Source organism: Coniophora puteana (assembly GCF_000271625.1).
Source record: "Coniophora puteana RWD-64-598 SS2 unplaced genomic scaffold CONPUscaffold_2, whole genome shotgun sequence".
NCBI classification, from domain to species: domain Eukaryota; kingdom Fungi; phylum Basidiomycota; class Agaricomycetes; order Boletales; family Coniophoraceae; genus Coniophora; species Coniophora puteana.
Window position 1 is genome coordinate 3,457,477 of NW_006913054.1, and position 21,128 is coordinate 3,478,604.

At 54.8% G+C, this 21,128-nt stretch overlaps 11 protein-coding genes across 11 annotated transcripts; 5 read left to right on the top strand and 6 right to left on the bottom strand.

Annotated features, from left to right (window-relative positions):
• Window positions 1-2,313: 2,313 nt before the first annotated feature.
• On the bottom strand, window positions 2,314-3,327 carry CONPUDRAFT_40613 (uncharacterized protein; the record flags this gene model as incomplete). The annotated part of the gene is made up of 3 exons (XM_007765787.1): window positions 2,314-2,852; window positions 2,922-3,181; window positions 3,242-3,327. Coding segments are annotated over 3 exons (885 nt in total), but the record flags the coding sequence as incomplete, so codon positions are not given.
• Window positions 3,328-4,435: 1,108 nt separating this feature from the next.
• CONPUDRAFT_150566 (uncharacterized protein) lies at window positions 4,436-6,209 on the top strand (the record flags this gene model as incomplete). The annotated part of the gene is made up of 7 exons (XM_007766967.1): window positions 4,436-4,531; window positions 4,581-4,958; window positions 5,011-5,250; window positions 5,302-5,496; window positions 5,550-5,753; window positions 5,803-5,859; window positions 5,946-6,209. 7 exons carry the CDS (start codon window positions 4,436-4,438, stop codon window positions 6,207-6,209), a joined length of 1,434 nt encoding a protein of 477 aa, XP_007765157.1.
• Window positions 6,210-8,325: 2,116 nt separating this feature from the next.
• On the bottom strand, window positions 8,326-8,988 carry CONPUDRAFT_49026 (uncharacterized protein; the record flags this gene model as incomplete). Its single annotated transcript, XM_007765932.1, has 3 exons — window positions 8,326-8,534; window positions 8,604-8,744; window positions 8,796-8,988. 3 exons carry the CDS (start codon window positions 8,986-8,988, stop codon window positions 8,326-8,328), a joined length of 543 nt encoding a protein of 180 aa, XP_007764122.1.
• Window positions 8,989-10,666: 1,678 nt separating this feature from the next.
• On the top strand, window positions 10,667-11,023 carry CONPUDRAFT_150568 (uncharacterized protein; the record flags this gene model as incomplete). The annotated part of the gene is made up of 2 exons (XM_007766968.1): window positions 10,667-10,893; window positions 10,948-11,023. The coding sequence occupies 2 exons, from the start codon at window positions 10,667-10,669 to the stop codon at window positions 11,021-11,023; spliced, it is 303 nt and encodes a 100-aa protein (XP_007765158.1).
• Window positions 11,024-11,058: 35 nt separating this feature from the next.
• Window positions 11,059-11,929, bottom strand: CONPUDRAFT_150569 (uncharacterized protein; the record flags this gene model as incomplete). The annotated part of the gene is made up of 5 exons (XM_007766969.1): window positions 11,059-11,157; window positions 11,209-11,470; window positions 11,526-11,598; window positions 11,664-11,690; window positions 11,791-11,929. The coding sequence occupies 5 exons, from the start codon at window positions 11,927-11,929 to the stop codon at window positions 11,059-11,061; spliced, it is 600 nt and encodes a 199-aa protein (XP_007765159.1).
• Window positions 11,930-12,495: 566 nt separating this feature from the next.
• On the top strand, window positions 12,496-12,714 carry CONPUDRAFT_48385 (uncharacterized protein; the record flags this gene model as incomplete). Its single annotated transcript, XM_007765887.1, has 1 exon — window positions 12,496-12,714. A coding segment is annotated over one exon (219 nt), but the record flags the coding sequence as incomplete, so codon positions are not given.
• Window positions 12,715-13,532: 818 nt separating this feature from the next.
• On the bottom strand, window positions 13,533-14,066 carry CONPUDRAFT_47905 (uncharacterized protein; the record flags this gene model as incomplete). The annotated part of the gene is made up of 1 exon (XM_007765854.1): window positions 13,533-14,066. A coding segment is annotated over one exon (534 nt), but the record flags the coding sequence as incomplete, so codon positions are not given.
• A 1,600-nt stretch (window positions 14,067-15,666) lies between these two features.
• CONPUDRAFT_150572 (uncharacterized protein) lies at window positions 15,667-17,320 on the top strand (the record flags this gene model as incomplete). The annotated part of the gene is made up of 3 exons (XM_007766970.1): window positions 15,667-16,404; window positions 16,435-16,747; window positions 16,974-17,320. The coding sequence occupies 3 exons, from the start codon at window positions 15,667-15,669 to the stop codon at window positions 17,318-17,320; spliced, it is 1,398 nt and encodes a 465-aa protein (XP_007765160.1).
• Window positions 17,321-17,615: 295 nt separating this feature from the next.
• On the bottom strand, window positions 17,616-18,412 carry CONPUDRAFT_150573 (uncharacterized protein; the record flags this gene model as incomplete). The annotated part of the gene is made up of 3 exons (XM_007766971.1): window positions 17,616-18,053; window positions 18,101-18,265; window positions 18,320-18,412. 3 exons carry the CDS (start codon window positions 18,410-18,412, stop codon window positions 17,616-17,618), a joined length of 696 nt encoding a protein of 231 aa, XP_007765161.1.
• Window positions 18,413-18,677: 265 nt separating this feature from the next.
• CONPUDRAFT_162880 (uncharacterized protein) lies at window positions 18,678-19,489 on the bottom strand (the record flags this gene model as incomplete). Its single annotated transcript, XM_007766972.1, has 3 exons — window positions 18,678-19,023; window positions 19,090-19,344; window positions 19,397-19,489. 3 exons carry the CDS (start codon window positions 19,487-19,489, stop codon window positions 18,769-18,771), a joined length of 603 nt encoding a protein of 200 aa, XP_007765162.1. The 3' UTR covers window positions 18,678-18,768.
• Window positions 19,490-20,122: 633 nt separating this feature from the next.
• CONPUDRAFT_80209 (uncharacterized protein) lies at window positions 20,123-20,932 on the top strand (the record flags this gene model as incomplete). Its single annotated transcript, XM_007766155.1, has 3 exons — window positions 20,123-20,395; window positions 20,448-20,514; window positions 20,574-20,932. Coding segments are annotated over 3 exons (592 nt in total), but the record flags the coding sequence as incomplete, so codon positions are not given.
• Window positions 20,933-21,128: the final 196 nt, after the last annotated feature.

Here is a 21,128-nt window from a genome sequence, read left to right on the forward strand (position 1 = left end):
TACCCAGAGTATTGTAGCTAATATAACCGGAGCATTGTAGCTACAATAACCGGAGCAGGATGGCTTCAATAACCGGAGTGTTGTAGCCACAATGGCCAGAGCATTATACCTGAAATGGCTGGAGCATTGTGGCTAAAATAACCAGAGCATTATGCCTGCAATGGCCGGAGCATTGTATTTGTACCTGCAATACTCGGACCATTATACCTCCAATAACCGGAGCACTGTAGCTGCAATAACCGGAGCATTATAGCTAAAAACACTGGACTATTATTGACATTCTAAATGCACAAGGCAGGCGGCCGCCCTGACACACACCTGGGGGTATGGGCCGGAGCATCTCCTGCCAGTCACCCAACCCCTACAGTGAGGCGGCCGCCAGGACATGGTCGGTCAACCGCCGGTCACCGCTGCCCTGACATCCTCGGGGTTTTGACCCATCCGCTGACCGGACATCCTCGAAGGCCCGGCCTGCATATCCTGGCTTGAAAAGAAATCGTTTTCGTTATTCGAAAATTATTTGAGCGAGGTTTCCTGTCCAGCGCTTGAACAGGCATTGATTATGTAACCCGATTAATCCCCGAAAAGGACTTGACAGATATTATTTTTCCAAGTCCTTGTCAATGGCTGTTCGTCACGCAACTAGTATTTGACAAGTTATCCCTTTCAAGCGTTGAATATGTTATCCTCCTCAACATATATTCGCAAGTAGAAAAGTTGCTGAATTAGTAGCCTGGCCAAACCCTATTCATACACCGACAAGTACTAGACCCAGGTTACCAAACCAAACCCTCATCCGAATCATACTCTAGATCAGAATATTCTCGTTTGCCCCAGGTGAGTGGTTGTGTCGTACCGGAGCCCACATGTTCCCTTTGCAACGGAAGTTCAACGAAGCAGCATCAGAATTAGTTCTCTTGAAAGATACCGCTCCTGCCAATAGAGAGTGGATTGTCGATTCTCAGAGCAGCACTGAAGGCGTAACGGAAAAGCGAGCAACAAGATTGTGGTTGGACGGCAAAACGCTCCGATTAACCCCGAGTCGAGTCGGCATTTGTGTGCTCGGCACTCTCGGTCCGAATCTAGTATAGCCGACGTGCTGTGAGAACGTGTTCTGTGTCCGCGCCACCTCCGCTATTTCTGCTCCGACTCTGAGGCTCACGCTGTATCTTATCCACCGCTGGAGGCTACGTGTGCCTTATACTAACGGAGTGCTTGAGAGGAAGGGTAGACAGCTATGTACCCTGACCCAAGGAAAACGAATGAATAGGGGGCCTCTATCCTTTCCGTGCTCATTACACCTAGTTGCCGTGCTCGTACTAGACAGTGGACGGCACACTCGCAGAGGCTGATGTCTCCCCTTTCCAGAACATCCCTTCATAATCGGCCTTGATTCAGCCTGGAACGCCAATCGTGATGGTGCACTGTTTGTACTTCTTGTCCTCGGCTTAACGGTACTGGCGCTATCATGGGTTTGGTAACGATCAACGCAAGTGGAAATATTCCAGCCTATGAATGTTACGATCATATCGAGACTTTCTCCGCGGAACATAGACCTCCAGCGGATCCTTTTTTTGCGCGATATACGCGATTGGGTTACAGTAGACATGCCCACAAGGCATAGACTGAAAAGACCAGACTGATCAAGAAGTCGGAGAGTCGGAGAGCGATAACGAAGGAAATGACAAATGATGTTACTTCCACTAATAGGCGCGTGCAAGCAGGGCCTTCACGTATCACCTCTTCCGACGAACCGGGACCACTAGTAGAGGCACCACTCACTAAGTTGGTATCTGGTGCTGTATTCCATCAAAGTAAGGTAGGTAGCTGTTTCTTGAGAACTCCAGCCTTATCGCTACAAAGATGCATATACTATCTATGCTCAAAATTTATGAACATTCATACCTTCGGGTTTGATTAGTCGTCGTCCGAGTCATCACTAGCGCTACCGCGCCCGTACTCATGCTTTCGAGCCACACCCTGTCTTCTCACTCGTATCACCAATGCCAAATTCCCATACACGTACTCGAGCTCCGCCTGATTGCCGTACGCAAGATACGGCGTCTCCAGCTCGTTCCCGTGCTGAATCTTTGACACCTCTACTAACGTCTGCATTCGACTGCGCTCCTTCTTGCTTGTACGTGGCGGATACTTCTTGCCCTGGAGACGAACGAACGCGCACCACGAACGGCAGCTATGATATATCCAGCTCCACAGCTCCGAACCCTCGTATTCGGTGCACTGGCCCGTGATGCCGACAAACCTATCGGCGAGGACGCACCGCTCGCGCTTGCTGTACGGGATGGGACATCGATATAGGATGGCGAGCCGCCATTCGAGGCCGAGGTCGCTGCATGCGCGCTTGAGCGCTGCGTCGACGCCTTTAAGCTTGTTGTTGAATTCGTCTGTGCCCATACCTTCTTTGACTGGGTACTGGTGGCGCAGGCCGAAACCGAGGTAGCCTCCGAGAGGGAGAATCGACGGATCGTCTATGACTGCTTGAATGGCACGTTTAAGGCCGGCCTCGTGAAAAGCCACGGTTGTCGAGGCTGGCCTGGCAGCGCTCTCTCCTTCGGTATCATCAAAGTAGAGGTTGTAGGTGAGCGTGATCCGGTGACCGCTTTCAACGGGGAGAACCTCATGCTCAATGTCGCTGAAGAAAGCGACGTAGCCGATGGTAGGCTCTTCGGCGGTTTGGAGCGCCTCGGAGAAGTCCATCTTCTGTTCTGTTCCTCCATGACGTAAAACCAAGGCACCGCCTACGTGAGGTACAGGCAACACGACGACGAGGGACCCAAACATAGAGCTGTCGCGGGGAGTGTCTTTGTGAGCCTTGAAAAACGCGCCTTCTGCTACTCGTCAGAACATCGGCGTGGGGTACGTGAGTGAGCGTATCAGTTAAATAGGGGGCATATACGCACCGTACACATTCATCTTGTCCAGTTGCATACGGACCTGACGTGTACTGTTGCTCCCTTCAAGCAGCGAATCCCGGACCATATGGTGTATGCCGAGCGTAGTCGGGCAGAAGCCAGTACTGAACTCGCCAGGGTGCAGAACACCCGCCCTTCGATATGTCTCATCGAGGACGTCTTCTCCATCGCGCCCGAACATAGCTGGCTGACAAGCACTGTTGAGCGCTTCGACGCGTTCGGGAGGAATGTCCTTTTTTAAATCAACGCTGAAATACCAATCGATCAGAAATGTATGAGCAGGAGAGTCAAGTAGAGGTGTCGCTCACAAATTTGCGTTCTGGTTCGGGTCCGTGAAGAAGAGCCTGAGTTGCCCAGGTGGGATAGTGCATGTTCCGCTAACATACGGCGGCTTAGTGTAAGCCCAGAGGCGTAGAGTTTCAAGACTATGGTTTTTAGGCATCGGGTGACCTTGCTTGGAAGCGGAAGTTAGAGAGAAAATACGGGCGAGTTGGAGCCGCAATCCAAAGACGACAGATTAAGTTGCCAGGATGTGCTGTCTTGATATACGCATTGGAGGCCAGGAAGGGCGGGTGACACGAGGCGTGAGGAAGCGGTCGGCTGCATACACGTCGATACACGGTATGTCAGTTGATAAATGAGACCAAGACTCAATCTGAGTCATACCTCGAAGCGAGTGAGGGAGGATCTGTGAGACAAATAAACACCCACTGCACCGTGCGAGTACAAACGAGAGCGAACAATTAACGCCACTTTTATTTTCAAACTCCGCCTGAGGGAGAGCTCAACATACGTTTCTGAACAACCCGACATGTCCAAAGGGTGCACAGCAATCACTGCAGAAGTCGGAATCTACACGCGCCAGTTTAGACGCTATGTGTGCACCTAAAATAGACTGCAGACGTGTCTGACCTAGACAGCTACGCAAATGTTTAGATGATGCGGATGTAGACTATTCGGACCCTCTATGCATCATTCTTAGGATCTTAAGCCAAGCCAGCGTAGTTCATCATCTGTCTAAGAGGGTCGAGGTTAAACCGACTAAGCTGTGATATGGCCGCCCTTAGAGCGTTAAGTTTTCATGTGTAGCACCTGGCTATGCATCTAAATTCGCTTCCATGTGACAGCCCCTAGAGCTTGTAAACCGAGCAGGCATAGACAAGGCATAGTCCATCAGCTGTCTAAGAGGTATCGTGGTTAAGATCACTACGCCTTTGTATTCCTGGTTCTAGAGCTTTAAATTGTACTGTGTAGCATCCGAATTAAAATCAAGATCACTTCTATATAGCTGTTCTAAGAGTCGTAGGTAGTCTAGGGTAGCGTTGATCTACGTGGACTTCAACGGGTGTCATAGAGCTTGGCTAGCGCTATGCAGAAACATCCAGCCCACCTGGTGCACATAAAAGCTGACTGCAAGCAAGTGACAGAGGAAACACGCCCCTCTACTCCGCACCTTGCACCTCTCGAAACCGCCATGAGCTCCCAGCAGCCGCTCAACGCCTATGCACCAAGCCAGCAGAGGAGACCGCTTGGAGCCCTCGACACCTCTCGCCTCCACCCCCCCCACGCCAAACCTGTCGAAGGGTCATGAGCAAAGTGTAAGTGCGTATGTGCTCAGGCCCCGAAGAGATGCTCACTCACCTACAGCCCATCAACCAACACGCGTCAGCAAGTCCAGCGTTGCATGACTACGCGCTTTCTCAGCCAACGCGTGGATACAGTGGGTACGCCAGCCTTGGAGGGAGCCCCTACCCTGGCGCAGGGCAGGGTTATATGGGCCTGTCGGTGCCAGATCCAAGCCATCTGATGGGCGAGGAGCTGCGTCGGCTTGGGCTCGCCGTTGAAGAGCAAGCAAGCTCTATTAACCAGCTTGATCAGAGCCAGCAGCAGCAATCGCAGGTCCTGCAGGCGCTCACCGATACCGTTGCTAGGCTTGAGAAAGAGATGGAGGAGGAGAAGGCGCGCGCTGTTGCAGCAAAAGGAGGGTCTGCCCGCGCACATGCAAACGACCACCCCGATGTCAAGGTGAGTAACAGCTCCACCTGAATGCATGAACATACCGCTGATATGGATCTAGAAACATGTCCACCAGATGTATGTCCGCCTATGTGACATCAACGTTGAGGGCCGCTATGCCATTTCGGATGCACTGGGTGCTATCCAGCCCTTGTCTAATGGGGAGGCCTTCGAAACTGCTCCAGGCCCAGGTACCGACACAAAGAAAGTTTGGAAGCCAGACTGGAGGGCTGGCCTTCGAAACCCTGTTAACGCCCTGTTCATTAAAGAGGTTGCTGAATGCGTGTACCAGGATGAACAGGTACGTACCAATTCTACACCCGTATGCCCACCGGCTCATGTGCATATGCAGGACCGCCGAGGCCAAGACAAGAGCAAGGCCGCCAAGATCCCTAATGAAAGTTTTGATCGCGACATAATCACGACGGTGGTAAAGACGTACTTCGGCAACTTCACCAGGCGCGCACAGCAAGAAGATGATGATGACAGGGCTGCCCGAGCTCGCGACGCCAACAGGGATAATCGCCGGTTCCAGCGTGCCAAGACGGTAAGCAACTGGTCATTTTTGTTGCAACAACGAAGCTGACGCACCTGGTGTAGCTGGCGAGAACGCGTCGCGCCGCTGCTGAGCCCTATGAGTCTGTCTACCCAGGTGTTGTTGGCACGATCCACACTGACTTCTGTACCGATCAGGAGACGTGCAGTGAGGGTGATATGACTGACCATATGCGTGAGCGCCGTGCAGCAGCAGGGCTGGCACCCGGATCATTCCAGGCTTTCAACAAGGGCTGGAGAAACCCCAACGTAAGTGCAGACTTTGCAGTTGAGGCAAGGTGCTTACCTCAGTTGCCAGTACACCACCCTTATGCGCTGGTTGTCCCTGGTATCAGCAGGGGGAAACAATGAGGGGGTGAACGCCCGCAAAAGAGACGCAAAACAACTGGCAGGGGCAACCGCAATGCGTGGGACGCAGCCCCTGACACCATGAGAATGCAGCCGCCAAGCACGGGGAAGGGCGTACCTTTCTATGATATGGTTGATACCAACTGGCTTGCTAGGCAGGTGGAGCGTCCGAAGATGGTGGACGCAAGGCTCAAGTGGCTGCAGAGTTTCCACGCTGATAAGAAGGACGAGCTGAAGGAGAAGGACAGGTTGTTTATTGAGGAGGTGGAGGAATGGAAGAAGGAAAACTGGGAACTATGTGACGGTGAAGTTCCTGGAGAGGTGACGGTGGCCAGCACCGTGCCCAACGCCGAATGAGAGAAAGTGGTGGTTGATAGGGTATCTTATCCTGACTTCTTGGTACATCCCCATATGCTTGCGTACAGTTCTTGAATCACTAGACAAACATGCGCATTGAGATTCACAAATATAAGTAGTAAAATGGCTTTACCTTGGCTAAAGTGATCGTTGCCCAGACCTTATGCTTATCTGGACCCATCGATACCGTGGTAAGCGCAAGCTGATTCTGAAGCCAGTCAAGACATATGATAGGAGGGCGACATATGTCTTGCGTGCTGTAGTACTCGCCAAGGTCCCATAGATGGACACGCGCCGCCTCACTGCATGGCGGCTGAGAAATACAAAAGCGGTGGAGAAGTACTGAAAAACTCACATGTTGTTCCAGAGGTTGCTTCTCGGTCCTTTCCAGGGGCGGAACCACCGAGCACGAGCAAACCACATGATCCGCTGGTTGCTGCCAGCTCCACGTGTCACCTGGAAAATCTCCTGTATTTCGCCATAGACATGAGTAGGATCAGCGTTAATGCGGGGGATAATGGCATGAGCAAGAGAAGTCTTGTTACTGCCAACGCTTTGCGACGCATGGAAGCGTTTTCCGTTGATGACTACATAATCAAAAAACACAGCCTCTAGGGGAAGAGGGACGCTCAAAGCACTTAGAGAGCGTGCACCTGAGCAATGAACAGGGGAGTCAGCGTAAAAGAGGCATATGGCCTCTACGGTGAGCATGTACGTGTTGTTTGATAGGTTACGTGTTCGGTGACGAGGACTAAGCGCATACGTCTTTGATGCTAAGACCCTATCTTTTAGAGCCCCAGTAGAATGACAGACGGCTTAACCTTACCATCATCTGACGAATCGTCTAGTTCATCTGCTAATATACCAAGAGCAGCGACAGTCCCACGTTCCTCTTGTGTGGCCTTGAGCATGACTTTTGACACCTTTGATGGCAGGGAGTCATCTCCGCGTGCAGCGGATACACAAATCTGGGTATAATCCATGATGTGGCTGGAGTGCATGTAGAAAACGATGACTTACAAGCCGACTGACCTCACACATCCGCTGAAAGGAAGTGAAGAATGTTGTTTCCAGGTCGCCTCGGCCATGGTTGTTGGTCCTAAAAGATTTGAGCACCTTGTTTAGCCGTTCGAACAAAAATGTCCAGAAATCATGGAGCGGGCCCAGATTTTGAATGCAAAGTCCAAGATGAGAAGCGTAATGATGGTTTGGCCTCAGAGCTGCCGAACCATACAGGACTCTGATGCCGTTAAGATACTCGCGAAGGAGCTGACTAGCCGAGGATATGTCATCTGTAGTCAGGGTGCGCTTTAGCATAGTCTGAAGGGCCATAGAGAGCTTAAGAAAATGAGGAACATCATCCGGATGTAGTGATAGCACAAGATTGTCGGTGTCCTGGGCAGCGTCGTCCTCATCAATATCTAAGGGAATGCTGCTTTCAGCCTCCTTGCGTTTGCGTGACTAAGAGAAATAACATCAGCTCTGTGGACGGATAGTGGCAGCGTGCAGACCTTTTTCTGTCATGTACTTCCTGCAAGCTTCTTCTGCTCTTCAGCCTGTTTTGCCTCCAGGTCTTCACGCTCGTACTGGGCTTTCAACTCCCTGTGCTCATCTTTGGACCGTTTCTTCGCCTCCTCCAGTGCTTGCTTTCGAAGTTTCTTGCACTCTGCTTTTGCCTTGCGAACATCTTCCTCTTGCGCAATGGCAGCTCGACGTCGATCTAATAGAGCCAAGTCGACGTCAGGTGGTAGAAAATTCTCCCACAAGGCCGGTATCTTTGTATTTATAAGCAGACCTGAACGTGCAAACAAGATGGTGGAGGACGTACGATGATAGGACCATACACGGTGGCAAGTAGGAGCCACTGGTCGGCTGTTAGAGAGCCGCCAGCAGGTATGCCAGTCTCCCTTGGTAGCCTACCACATGTAGTTGGGATGGCAAACTACAGGGGAGGATTAGCAAGGAACGATGGCAAGGAATAAATATACGTCAGGAAGCATCTCATGCAGCTTCTTAAGCTCATGATTTGGCCGTATAATATGCTTCTTGATCCATATGTCATACCATTGAGTTTTCACAAGGCCTATGTCTCGGGTAATCAGTCTGAAGTCATATGCTAACAGTTAACATGATACGCACCAAGGAAGAGGTTATGCATGGGGTCAATTACAACTTGATTAACTATATCAAAGTATGGAAGGCGAGAAAGCTGGGTGTATCGTGTAGAGTGGGTTTGAACGAACGCATGGCGAGCGCCCTTAGTTTTGAGCTGGCAATACTGCTCACCAAGCTCACGATGCCTGGCATTCGTCCTTGATGGAAATGCTGAAAGAGGTGTTGGGTAAACTGGGATAGGTAGCAGTGAATGCGACCCACCACGGTCTTCAAAGGCACCCAAGTTCTCCTTTATATCAGTCTGAGTAATCCAGCACATGGAGCACGGTTTGCCATGCGTGTGAGCACCAAACCCCCCTAGTTTGTGGGCCGCTGGCTTGTCGCACACCGCTGCAACAAGAACAACACGGACCAGCCGACCTGTGCCCAATGACAGGTTATTTTGACTCATCTGATAGGGTAAAAGCTCACCCTGCGGACAAGATTCTGTCGGAATCATGATCCCATCCCTCCATAGGCGGAGAAGATCAGATATGACAGGGCGGAGGTAACGCTGAACCTGGTCACCAGTTTGCTCTTTTGGTCCAGGGAGGATGCCCGTGCACAGCAGATTTGATGTGCGGTAACGGTATTCCGGTGGGAGGTTGCATATCGAAAATGACATAGGCCCTGATGTATGCGAAGGCGCTATGTTACTACAAAGATAACTGAACCTAGAAAAGGGACGTTAGTGGGCTAAACAAGAGGCAGAGACACACTCACCAATCAACGCCAAGGTTGAGGCCAATTCTGAGCTCGCCGTTGGGCCCTTGGCGCTCATGACGTTGGTTTGAGAAAAACGACCTGCCATCAGGACCCTTGATGTTTTGAGTCACATGCCCGTCAAAGATGTCCGCGTAGCGGCCAGGAACGCGCTCTGCTTCTCGCCATTTGTCCAGTAGTGCCTCAATCCCAGGTGTCTTGAGGATTGAGCCAATCTGTGTAGAAAGTGGCAAGTAGGGGTATTTAACGATAGGAATACTGAACTTCCTTTTGTTGCCGCGACCTGTGGTGTCGGATATGAACAGGGGCACCTTACAAGTAGTGCAAAGGTCGCTTGAGTGGCTGGAAGAGGCAGGGGGGTAGACGTCTCGGCAAGATGGACAGACAGCAAGGATGGAAATGGGGCGGTCGACGCCCAACACGCGGTTGGTTGTTTCTAGCGTGAGATAGGGCGTGGACGCTTCGGGCACACCAAGGCTAAGCAACAGGTAGTAAAAGACGGTCAAGAGGACGTTGCAAGCTGTTTTGGGGAGTTTGAACGCAAGGTTTAGCCATGACACAAGTGCGTAGATGGTGAAGACTTGTGGGTCTAGATCCTGGAGGCTCCTCGATTCGGAGTCATCCTGGAAGAAATCAACCTCCTGCATAAATGGGTCAGGGCTGTCTTCGCCGGGTAATAAATCAGGGAACACAGCTATCGCATCCTCTTCGCCCAATTCCCCATCCGCCATCTCCTCCTCGCCCTCCGCAGGGTCCTCAACGTCGTAGTCATACCCGTCGTAGTCGGCAACAACGGGGATGCTGCCTGGTGCTTCTAGCTCCTGCGGTTCTTCCAAAGGCTGTAGGCTAAAGGTTTCAAAGGCTTCTTCTAGCTGTCGCTGGGCCCGGCGTTCTTCTCGTGTGAATAGGGGAGCATGATGCGCGCTGTAGCTGTTTAGCTGGTGAGAAGTCTGTGTCATTGCCTGATTCAAGAAAACATGATGGTCAACGTCAGCAAGGAGACCGTCAGGGTTATGGAAGTAGTGAGAGCCAAGATCAGGAAGTCCAGGGGAGCGTACGGCGCTGACTTCTAGGTCACTGCGGGTAAAGACACCAGGTATCAACGTGTCTTGTTCGATGGGCAAGAAGGAGCCCTCCACTGCAGGGGAATCATCAGGTAAATAGGTATGGAGCGGGGAGGAGGGCTCAGCTGAAGCTGATTTGTGGGAGAGCTTGGCTTTTTTTGCAGGTGGCTCGGGTTGAGTTTGGGCTTGGTAACTGGCGAGGGATGCGGCAGACTTGAGGCGGAGATCGTCGCCCTTGTGGGCAGCAACTTGAGAGCTGAGCAGCTCCTTTCCGTTGCATTTGTGGGAGATGCACCGGCAGGACGGCATGGCGGACGTGCGCGCAGGTGCGAGTGTGGTGGGCTTCCGTTGCAGCGATGCCCCGCGTTGCGCTCAGGTCTGAAGCGCGCGTCTAACATTTCAACACCACGTGCACCGATGAGCACATCAATATTTTGACGCCCTGCACCACCGGCACACAAAGTAAAGGAGGATGCTCCGCTGGGGAACAGATGGCGTATCGACTACGGTAGTGGCATGGGGCTGAACTTCATCAACTGGCTGTGGGTTTATCTCCCACCCTGGTTTCCTCCCCCCTCCAATCAAACCCTTCCCGCTCCCTTCTCCACTCCAACTTCGCCCTTATTCCTCAGCACCCGCTTCCCCTCCCTCACCCTCCTGCTCGAGGAACGTCGTCGAGTTGGCGACGTCAAAGCTTTGCTGGATAGCTGCATGAAGAACGCGGAGCTGACGGCGAGGGTGGCGTAAGTTGAAGGTGCTGTAGACGCTGGGACGCGATTTCTTTCCGTTGCTTCCAGAGGGCGCAACGAGCATGGCCTCGCCGGCGAGCTGGGCGGCGGCTTCTTCGGATCGCAGCGAGCATCCGCGTTGTGAACAAGGTGGCGACAAGGGTAGATGAGAGTGCACACCTAGCCGCGCACAAGCTGGTATAGACCCTCGCAGTACACCCCGACTTCACCAAGAAGATGGTGCTTGAGCAAAATAACGAATCTGTACGGCGGCATGTTCTATCACGGAGGTCAGCAAGTTCCATTACAGCAACAATACGGGCGCATCACGTACGCCTGAACCAGATCCAGTGCCCCCATCTTCTCCACCATCATGACCGCAGCCTTTTCATCCTCTTCCTCCTCGACCACAACGCCGTCGACTTCTATCCCGGTTTTGGCATTGGGTCCGTGGCGGAGTGGAACATGGAACCATATAACGCACGCAAGCGGGCGCGACGTGCGGATGACGTCGCCCCACCCGCTACGGCCCATCCAGAAGCGGTCACAGCCGCTGGAAGCATGGTAGGAGATAACGAAACCGAGAACGAGACTGGATGACACCACGTCGGTCAGTCGGTGCGGGGTTGGAGGACCGGGAAGGTGACTCGCCAAGGACAGTCAACATAACGGAGGGAATTTCGAGCCAGTGTTTAGTTTTCAGAGAGGTAGTGGTAACGGCTTTTCAGAACGGGAGTTTCGTCAGCATTCCTCGGTACATGACGCATATAAGACGGGTGACGCACCAGCAGCAACGAGAGTATGCAAGAGCACTGCGGGCCAGATCTTGTGAATCTACCGCACCCAGCCCTCCGTGTAAGCTCATTTCACCAGACGACGCGCTAAATCAGGACCAGGAGGCGGGTCACTCACCACGGTACCGCGTCCGAAACGTCCACGAGATGAACTCGCGATCGGGGACGATCGACATGAGGGTTTCGATGCGCGCCTCTGCGGCAGGCAGAATCTCGTGGTTGCCCGTGAAGGAGCGACGGGAGCCGCGCGTAGACATGTTTGATTGGCTGTTCTTGTTCTTCCTCGGGCTGTTTCTAGTTCTTCCTGTGGGTATAGCGCGAGGGTATGCTGACGCGATGCGTCGCTAGTGACGAACGAAAGCGAGTGTTGGCTCCCTGCTCGGCCCTTGCGCGCGCGTCCCGCCTCGAGTCGAACCCGTCGGCGCACCGTGACGCTGCTGTTCCTCTGTTTACCCGCCTCTGCACCGGGCCGACTGCGCTCGCTTGACGCCAGCCGGCGCAGCTCATACGTAACGCCTCCGTCCCGTGCTTAAGACCGGCCTGCAGGCACGGGGCTCAGAGACCAACCGCCACCAGCGCCTGGAAGCAGGCCCCATGACGCCCCGCGTGCTTTGACCAGTCTCGCCCACAGGCAGGTTGGCGCGCGACACGGGCTGAGGGCACCTGCCACGGGCGGCTGGGGGTCGGGAGGCGGCGGCGGTCGCGTCATCAGCGCGTCTCCGTGCCCAGAGGACCCGCGGTCGGCTGCCACCGGCACGCATCAGGCGCCCAGCAGACGCAGGCGCCGCAGTTGGCCGCGCGCGTCGTCGCTCGCGAGCGCCGCGCATATGGCACCCTCCCGCGCCCCGTCCACGCCGCATGCGACGCGCTCACCGACCGCATTGAGGCGAGCCCGGATAGGTCCATCAAGCTCGACATGGCAGGCATGCTCGCGGACGCGCGTCAGCGCGTCGCGGTGTTTGTGCACGTCGAGCACGACGAGCTCGTGCTCGTCCCGAACACGTCGCACGGCGTTGCGACGGTTTTGCGGGGCTTTGAGTGAGAGGAGGGGGGTGTGCTTATTGGAGGTGCGCACCTATGCATCTGGGTGGCAGTCGTATCAATGCTGAGAGTCGATTGCTAATCAACAGCAACGACGACGTATGGCTCGATCACGCAGACGCTCAAATACCTCAGCGACAAGGCCCCGCCCCCGCCCCCGCGCGTCGAAACGTTCGCACTGCACTTCCCCACATCGCACGCGCAGATCCTCGCCCAACTGGCGCGCCTTTCTCGTGCGTCACCGCCGCGCACCCGCGCACCACCAACTCCACCTCTAACTCCACCATCAACAGCCCACCACCTGCGGCGGAACAAAAGGTGTACAAACGCGGCTCGCGCAAAATCCTCGCCGTCATCGACGCGCTTGTGTCCAACCCACGGTCGCGCCGTGCGCCGCACACGGTGCGTGGTCGCTCGTCGACGGGGCGCAGGCGCTGCCAGCGACCCTATGAATGCGCAGCCAAGCGCCCGCACCTCCGACGCTGCCGTCGCCTTCGCGTCTACGACCCCCGCAGGTGGCCAAACCTCTCGCGTTGAAGAGCACGGCCAACGCAGCGCGCTGGCCTCGCGCACCCTGCACCTTTTGTCTGTTGACCCCACCGCCGCTGAGTCGGCCCGTGCCTTGCCAGCCTCCACCAGCCCATCATGGGTTTGGTGGGCCCTTACGCCGACACGCGGTGTGCAATGCGTGCCGCGTCTACTTCAGCCTGCCGCCAAATGCGAACCCCAATGGCGGCTGCCTCATCAAATGCAGTATCTATGTCACAAGGGCTGGTGGCTCGCAAACCAAACTGTAGTATATTTTGTACCAGAAATACATCATTGCTTTTTCAAGGCTTCACGATCTGAGATAAGGGTGTCCATAGTTGAAAATAAAGAGACCATGCTGGACCATCTCTCGTTACCTTCACCTCCATGCACTTCCTGTCGCTCAGCCTGTGACAGGCTCTTCATAGGACGAAAATCGGCATGAACCCAGCGAGCCAGCCCCCCTGGGCAGAAGTGTGTCATGGAGACCCTGGTCTCGTTGGGCTGGATCGCTATGTTGCCATGGGGAACAATGCTCGAAGGGATTAAAATCACTGAGCTGGGGGGGAACTCAATCACTAGCCCAAGTTCCCAGAGAATGAGATGACCACCTTGGGTGGGGTCGTAATCCCCCCCAGCCCAGATGGCACACCATCCCTGCGGGAGATTCATGCAGTCGACGTGCTTGTTGGTGACCACGTTACCGCCGTAGTTGAAGGACATGGCGGGCCAGGTGATGTGCTTTAAAGCCGGTACAAGGTCAGGGTCTTGATGGAGAATTTTGGTGTACATGTTGCGCATGTACTCCGCCTGCTTTGGGGCGTAGGACCAAAATAAGGCTAGCCTTGTCCATGAGCTCAAAACAACACGAGCTGGATGCTTTCATCGACTCACAATCAGCATAACGGGAGATGCGATCAACGGCAGGATCGTGACGCAGAAAATCAAACAACTCCTTATCAAGGGCGTAATTCCTTGGGCACTGCAAGCCTCAGCGTGAGTGCTGATGAGCAAAGGACAGCGCGTTTGAAGGGTACAAACCAAGGTGCCCTGGCCGTGGGTAACGCCAATTGTGATGACCCCGTGTTTACCCCTTACTTGCTCCTCAGGGCGGTTCTTTGCAAGATCAACCGGAAAAACCTCCTGCAGCGCTCTCAGCAGAAAGGTGAGGTCGTCGCAAGCGGTGCTGTAATTCTCGGGACCTGAGCCTGAAGGCCCAGGCTTCCCACCCAGGATGCCGACCAGGCGCCCTTTTTGATCCAATAGGGCCTCCGTGTGCCTACATTGCAAAAAAAAGCACTTTACATGGGGAGTCATGAAGCAAGAAAAAGCACCCACTCAGCTGTGAACTTCACCAATTTGAAACCAGGGCCTAGTTTCTCCATCACGTCGAAAACCTTGCCTTTGTCAGCAACACGTTTAGAACCGCCAAAAGCGCCACGCTCAGTTTTGAGGTCGGTTTCAAAGTTGATCTGGGTCTCAACCACAGCGCCAGGGAGTCGGTTGCGGGCAGCACCTGTCGCCTTCTGTATTCCTACGTAGCCAACGGCGTGCTCACCCGATGACTTGGCCTGACCGAGCTCCCTTCGGATTTGTTGTCGCTTTGCCTTCTCTCTCTCACGCTTGCGTTTTTTACGCTTCTGAGCACGCATTTGATCACCCTGCAAACAGCTAAGGTGGGCACAGGGCTGGGGAGGGAAAATGATCACCTACGCTTGGGTTGGGGAGGTCAGAAGCTTGTGGGGCAATGTCTAAATCAGAATCGGAGCTGCACTCTGCAGTGGCAGAATCACAGGGGTTGGGTGCAGCAGATGCCTGTGCCTTGAGACGGTAGTGTTCCTCCATGAGGGCACGAAGCCTTGATAGCGCAGCTGAGCTATAGGGAACGCCTTGCGTAGGCTGATCTCCAGCAGCATATGGCTTGCTCATGATGCTACCATCATCATGACCGGCAAGGAGAGATGCAGCATCAGCGCCGGTCTGATGAGTAGCCTGGGAATGGAGATATGCCTGTCAGAGATCAGGTACTTTGGCTGAAGGTCTACCCACCAAGATGTCGAGGAGGTAAGAGGTGTCCTGCAGGGAGGACATGGTGCAGCGGGGGTAGATGTCAAGGAGGGTTGCTGCGTGACGAAGGGCCGGTGCACGTAGTCTCCTTTGTGCAGCCGTTTTACACGTGTCGCTGCGCTCTTTTGAGGTTGTGTAAAACCGGTGCACGGGTGAAACGTGCACTGCGGGCGCTGCAGATGCCCCGGTATAGCACACAGGGGCTTATCTGCCAAATTAGTCATAGACGGCTACGACCGTCTCGCTCGTGGAGATCCAAGGCCCGGCTCCCCCGGCGTGTACATCTGGGACTGCTCCGCCGCGGGACACCTGCTCACCAACTTCAACACCTTCGCCGAGCGGCGACCAGGACGCCTCGATGGCCCGTGGTGGGCACCCCGAGGGTATGCAGCCGTACATGAACGCGCTCCAACTCGCCGCCTGCGCTGCGAACGAGCAGCTCCCCTACTGCCCTGAGCTGCCTGCGGACATATTCACGTTGTGCTTGACGTCGCCGATCAACATCGCGCTGAGGTACTTCATCATGACATACCAGCTCCCAGACAACATCACGCCCAACATGGTCATGCAGCTCCCCGGCGACCTCAAGGACCGGCGCACGCCGCTCGGTGAGCTCAACTGGATCTTCACCGCCGTCACGGACACGATCGCACGGACGACCTTCCCACGCGACATCTTCACGCGCCTGTACCGCTCGGACCTCCTCATCGCCTCCCTCTTCTGCAACTTCCTCCTCGCAGAACGCATCATGAAGAACTACCACTGCACCCCGCACACGCACCCAGCCCTCCCGTCCATGAACACGCACCAGCTCTGGGCAGCATGGGACCTCGCCGTGGACATCTGCCTCCGCCAGCTGCCCGACCTGCTCGAAAAGAACACAGCCTCAATCCCACCTAATCCGAATCCAGGCCAGACGCAGCTGCGCAAGGGGCAGCAGCAAGCACAGGAGCCCGTGCAGATGGTCGCGCCCGAGAAGCAGTACCAATGTTTACATCCCGAGCCGCTTCTTCACGGACCAGCTCACCGCATTCGAGGTGTGGATATCGCGCGGCGGCTCGGCGCTCACAAAGCACGGGCCGATGTCGCTGCCCGTGTCTAGCAACGGGCTTGATGGTGTCAACAGCGACGCGGCCGCGGCCGCCATTACCTCGCCATCGCTGCTTGCGCCCTCCCTCTCCCAGATGTCAACGAGGAGCATGACCCGGTTTTCAGCACTTCAACACCGTCCTTGAGCACCTTTGCCTCGAGAGCAGCTGCTCTCGGGGGGTGCAGGACGCCTCTGGGCTACGCGTACACAAAGGCCCGGTACGGCGGTGCAACGCCGAGCGATAGCACGCTGTTCTTTCGCAGGACAGCAACTCCCCCGGCTCCACCAGCGGCAACTCAGGCTCAGCACGGCGGCGCGCGGTGGCGACGTTTATCACGCACCTGTCAACGTGCGCCGCCGGCATAACAGGCCTCACTGTCTTGCTGGACGCATCTTTGCGTTGTGCTCAGATCCTGGGCCGAATGAGGGAGGGCGATAGCAGAGCGAGGGGGGGAAGTCGAGTTTGCGGGCAGGCAAACTCTTTGAGGTGAGCTCGCCATCATACTGCCCCGAACACCGCATCAGTGCAGCACTATCTCAACAGAAATCAGCGCCCTGCTGCACGTCGTGTTTAGTCCACCTCCCCTATGCACGAACTGCTTGGGCGAGGGCTACATGGCGGGCTATGCGCCCACTTAGGCCTTCATACCCGCACGACGTGCTCGCCTTGGTCTTCTCCATGCGCGGCCTCGGCTGGAAATTTGGCAAGGGCGTCTACATCCCACACGACACCCGCGTGCTCTCGCACGGACCCTTCCTCCTCACCACCCTCCAGCCCCTCATGAAGCTCACCCCTGCCGTCGGCACCCCGCACGATGGCATCATCTCCGTTCCCTCCCACCCCTTCCCGCAGCGCTACCTTGTCAGCACACCTCTGCACTTTGCCTCCGGCTTTGTGTACATGCGGCTTCAACACGGCTAATGCTGATGGCCGAGCACGTGTAGGGGCGCGTGACAGGCCTGAGCGTCGGCGGGCGGTGAGGGTAGGGGTGGTTGTATTTCTGTGTTGCTTGCAACGTTGGAATCCGCAAGGTGTTGTGTAGACAAACCATGGTGCTGGGTAGTTTGATTCCATCGCAAGCTATCTTTGCAAGCACACGCATATGTAGCTCAAGAATCGTCTGTTTATAGCTAGATATATGTACAAATAACATAAGCTAGCTAGCTGATCGCCCGCAAGATAGCTACAAGAAAGGAGGGAACATGCAATTTGAGCCCTATGCTCGCGGGCTCGGAGATGGTGGGGTCTGTTCGCGCTTTACAAGAGGCGGGGCCGCTGACTCAGACCTGGCCTTTGGCTTGGGCAGCCTACGGGTTTGAAAGCGCTGCTCCAGCTGGTCAAAGATAAAAAAATCCTCGTACGCTACAGGGGTACAGGGCTGCGTGGGCGGGAGACCTGGCATGGGCGTTGGTGATCTGACGAACCCGGGCGAGGGAGCTGTGAAGGGGGCGGCCTTCACAGGGGTTGCCACCTCGTCACTTGAAGTGCATGCTGCAGGGGAGGGGCTCCGTGCATCCGATGCAGGTGGGGAAGTAGGCGAGGAGCTTTGTGCGTCTGACTCAGCTGGGGAAGCAGAGCTTACCGCTCCGGCACCTGAGGGAGCTGGGAGGGTGCTTGTCTCTGTGGCTCCCGTCCCTTCCACCCGAGATTTTTTCTGCAAAAAGGTCAGCAATTTGTTGCATGCGCTGAAACAACACTCACGGCTGGGGGTTCCTGGTGCTCCAGTTCCAGCTTTACGTCACCCATGCCCTTGCGATGGTCATGGTCATGACCATCATCCGCCTCCATGGAGAACCTTTCGACAGTGGCAAAGGTTCGTTTCACCCCTACAGAGGTGTAGTGGAAATGAGTTTTGACCTCAACGTCCTGGAGATGCGTGATAAGTGCGGTGACATAAGGTTAGAACATGGAGGCGCTCACAAGATCTCCACGGCGGCAGCAGGGGAGCTGAAAGGATGTACGAGGAACATCGTGGGCAACGATGTGCTTGACTACTTCGTCTGAGCCTAGCATGGTGGTGAGGAAGAAAACGACTGAGCTAAAATTTTGTGCAAGGGCGTCTTTTAACTGGCCCAGAGCTAAACTCACCCTGTTTGTACACCCCAAAGTTGGTTATGTGCCCTCCGTGTTGGGCTTGTGTAGCTAGTGGGCTTCTGGAAAGGAAGCGAGCAGCTCTCCGACGGAAAGAGGAGGTGATCTTTTTTTAGATTCATCACGTGTAATGTCCATGAGCTGGCAGTGCTGGCCAGTCAAGCTCAACAAACCCAAGCATTTCGATCGAAAAGTGGTTTTTAGAGGCATTTATCTACAGAGGGCCTTCAAGAAAACATGAACGTGGTCTAGAATTTATAAGCTAGGGAAACATATAGCTAGTTCTTGCGGCCCTGGCCCCATGCCTTCAGCAACTCAACATACAGAAGCAAGGCACCTAGCAGCATAACGATCGCCTCTTGAAGCGGCTCTGGCATGCTGGAAGTGGGAGTGGGGGGCGGTGCAGGGGGGTATGAGCCAGGGAAGCCAGGCATCATGGAGGTGGGGGGGATCTCGGGTGCACGTAAGACTAAAGTCCCGATTGGTGTGCACATGTGAGCAGGAGAGGACGGCCCATCCATGGCGGATGACGGCTTTAAGGCATTGACAGCCCCTTGTTAGCATGGAAAGGATATGTGATAAGAGGGAGAGGGACGCACCCTACTGGAATCCTGAGACCCCTGCATCGTCCTTTGACTCTGGCCATCATGGCCATCTTCGTCACCCCCATCTTCATCATCATCCCTGGGGCCACGGTCTTGACCCCCGCCACTCCCCCCGTTGTCGCCACCTTGTTCATCGTCATCCCCACCATCGTCCCCATGGTGAGACTGACCCACGGGGAGCACATTGGTAGCTTTTGTGCGTTTGATGGAGATGGTGCTGAAGTCCGCGTAGTGATCAACTTCGATGATCTGGAGAAGGTGTATGAGTCAAAGCAAGCTTTCTGGGCGGTGGTAGACCTACCACAATCCCTTTGCGCCAACATGGAACTCTAATGGCGGTGTTGGGGACATCCCGTGCAATGACCTGCTTCACAACTTCATCGGGTGCGAGCATGGTGGTAGGAGAGAGAGGACTTAGACAAATTTTGGCCCCGAGCGCCTGCTCGGTAGAGGTGGGCACTAAACACGCACCCCATTTACCTTGCAAACAGCTATGTGGCCGCCATTTTGAGCCAACTTTAGCGGCGAACTGTCACAACGTGTGTAGAATCCATGTAGGGAGTTGAAACTAAATCGAAGGTTGTTATAGCGCCCGGGGACGGATCGGCGTCGGTGGCGAAGATGGCGGGATGGGTTTAGTTGGGTTTAGGTCTTATTTAGTCAAGTTGTGGGTTTAAACATCGGTTAACTCCGCTAGCTCGTAAGATGTAGGATCAGCTTAGAAGCCGACTTCTGCAGTGAATGCATACAGGCAAAAGTACGTCGCAGGGACACAGCAATTCACTAGTCCCCTTTCATTCTCGTACCCCATCAGCTGCATACAGGTGAATAAGCGCAATCGGAAACCCAATGTCCACTTCTGCACGTCTGTGAAGAGCCGGTCGCGAGGCATGCACTGGCAGTGATACTATCACTACCCAAAGGCTCGAGATCGTGGAGTAACCCTGGTCGAGCTATAACCCTCTCTGTCTCTGCGACACTCGTAATACCCTCTTTCTCTCTCCTGCCCACTTTTCCACTCCCGCTCCATGGCTCTCAAGCTCGATCTCTCCTCCCTCGACCCGCTCAAAACCACACTCACCTCCCCAGATGGCACCGCGCGGTTCACGACCGAAACAGACGCCGGGCCAGAGAAGAAGACCCGCGTGACCCTCATCAAGAAGGTTGGAACCGAAAGTATGACGGACTGGTCGACCGAGATTGGCAGAGTTGAGTGGCAGGAGGATCAGGACATTATGCCCGCTGTGATGCTCGGGGACCGGGTGCTGGACATGACGAAGACTGGTGGGAAGTTTACAAGGTATGCCAGCCCTATATGTTTAAGGCTTCTAGCACTAACAGGGAGACGGAAGCCCCGAGAAGTTTCAGGCGTCAGACGGAGAGTGGTACGAATGGCGAATCCAGAGTATGCAGCCTACAGTATGCCCATCTCCACCCGAACCAAACCAGTCATCACTGACAGACTTTCCCCTCAACAGCTCGTCCCCCTCTCCACCGGCGTCGGTCATGTCGCGACGTTCTCGTCGAGCACACACCGCTCGGGGCTGAAGAAAGTGCACACCGCCTCGCTCTTCATCGCACCCGAGGGCATGCACCTACTCGACGAGATTGTCATCACGTTCGTGTACTTCCTTGCGCGTTGGAGAAATCGCGAGGCCGCACGAGAACGCAAGAACGGGATCAACCCTTTGGCGTGGATCGGAATAGGTTCGAGCGGTGGGGCGATTTGAAGCTTTCCAGCGTTGTCACTGTTGTCGTCTCACAGTATATATGGTGTGTATATGCGCCTGTGTTTGTCTCGGACCACTTTTTCCTATATTATAACTGCATACTTGGGCACGGTAATCTGAGCATCTTGGATGGCCTTTGGCCTGGCCGCATAATACCGCATGGATGAGTGCCCGCTCTGGGCGCTATTTCTTCATTAGAGCCCACGTATGACTCTCGCACGCGTGTATGTATGTGTATGGAATATCCACTCCTGACTGGTCTTCGCAAACGTAATCTAGAAATCAGAGTCTCTGGGTCTAGCG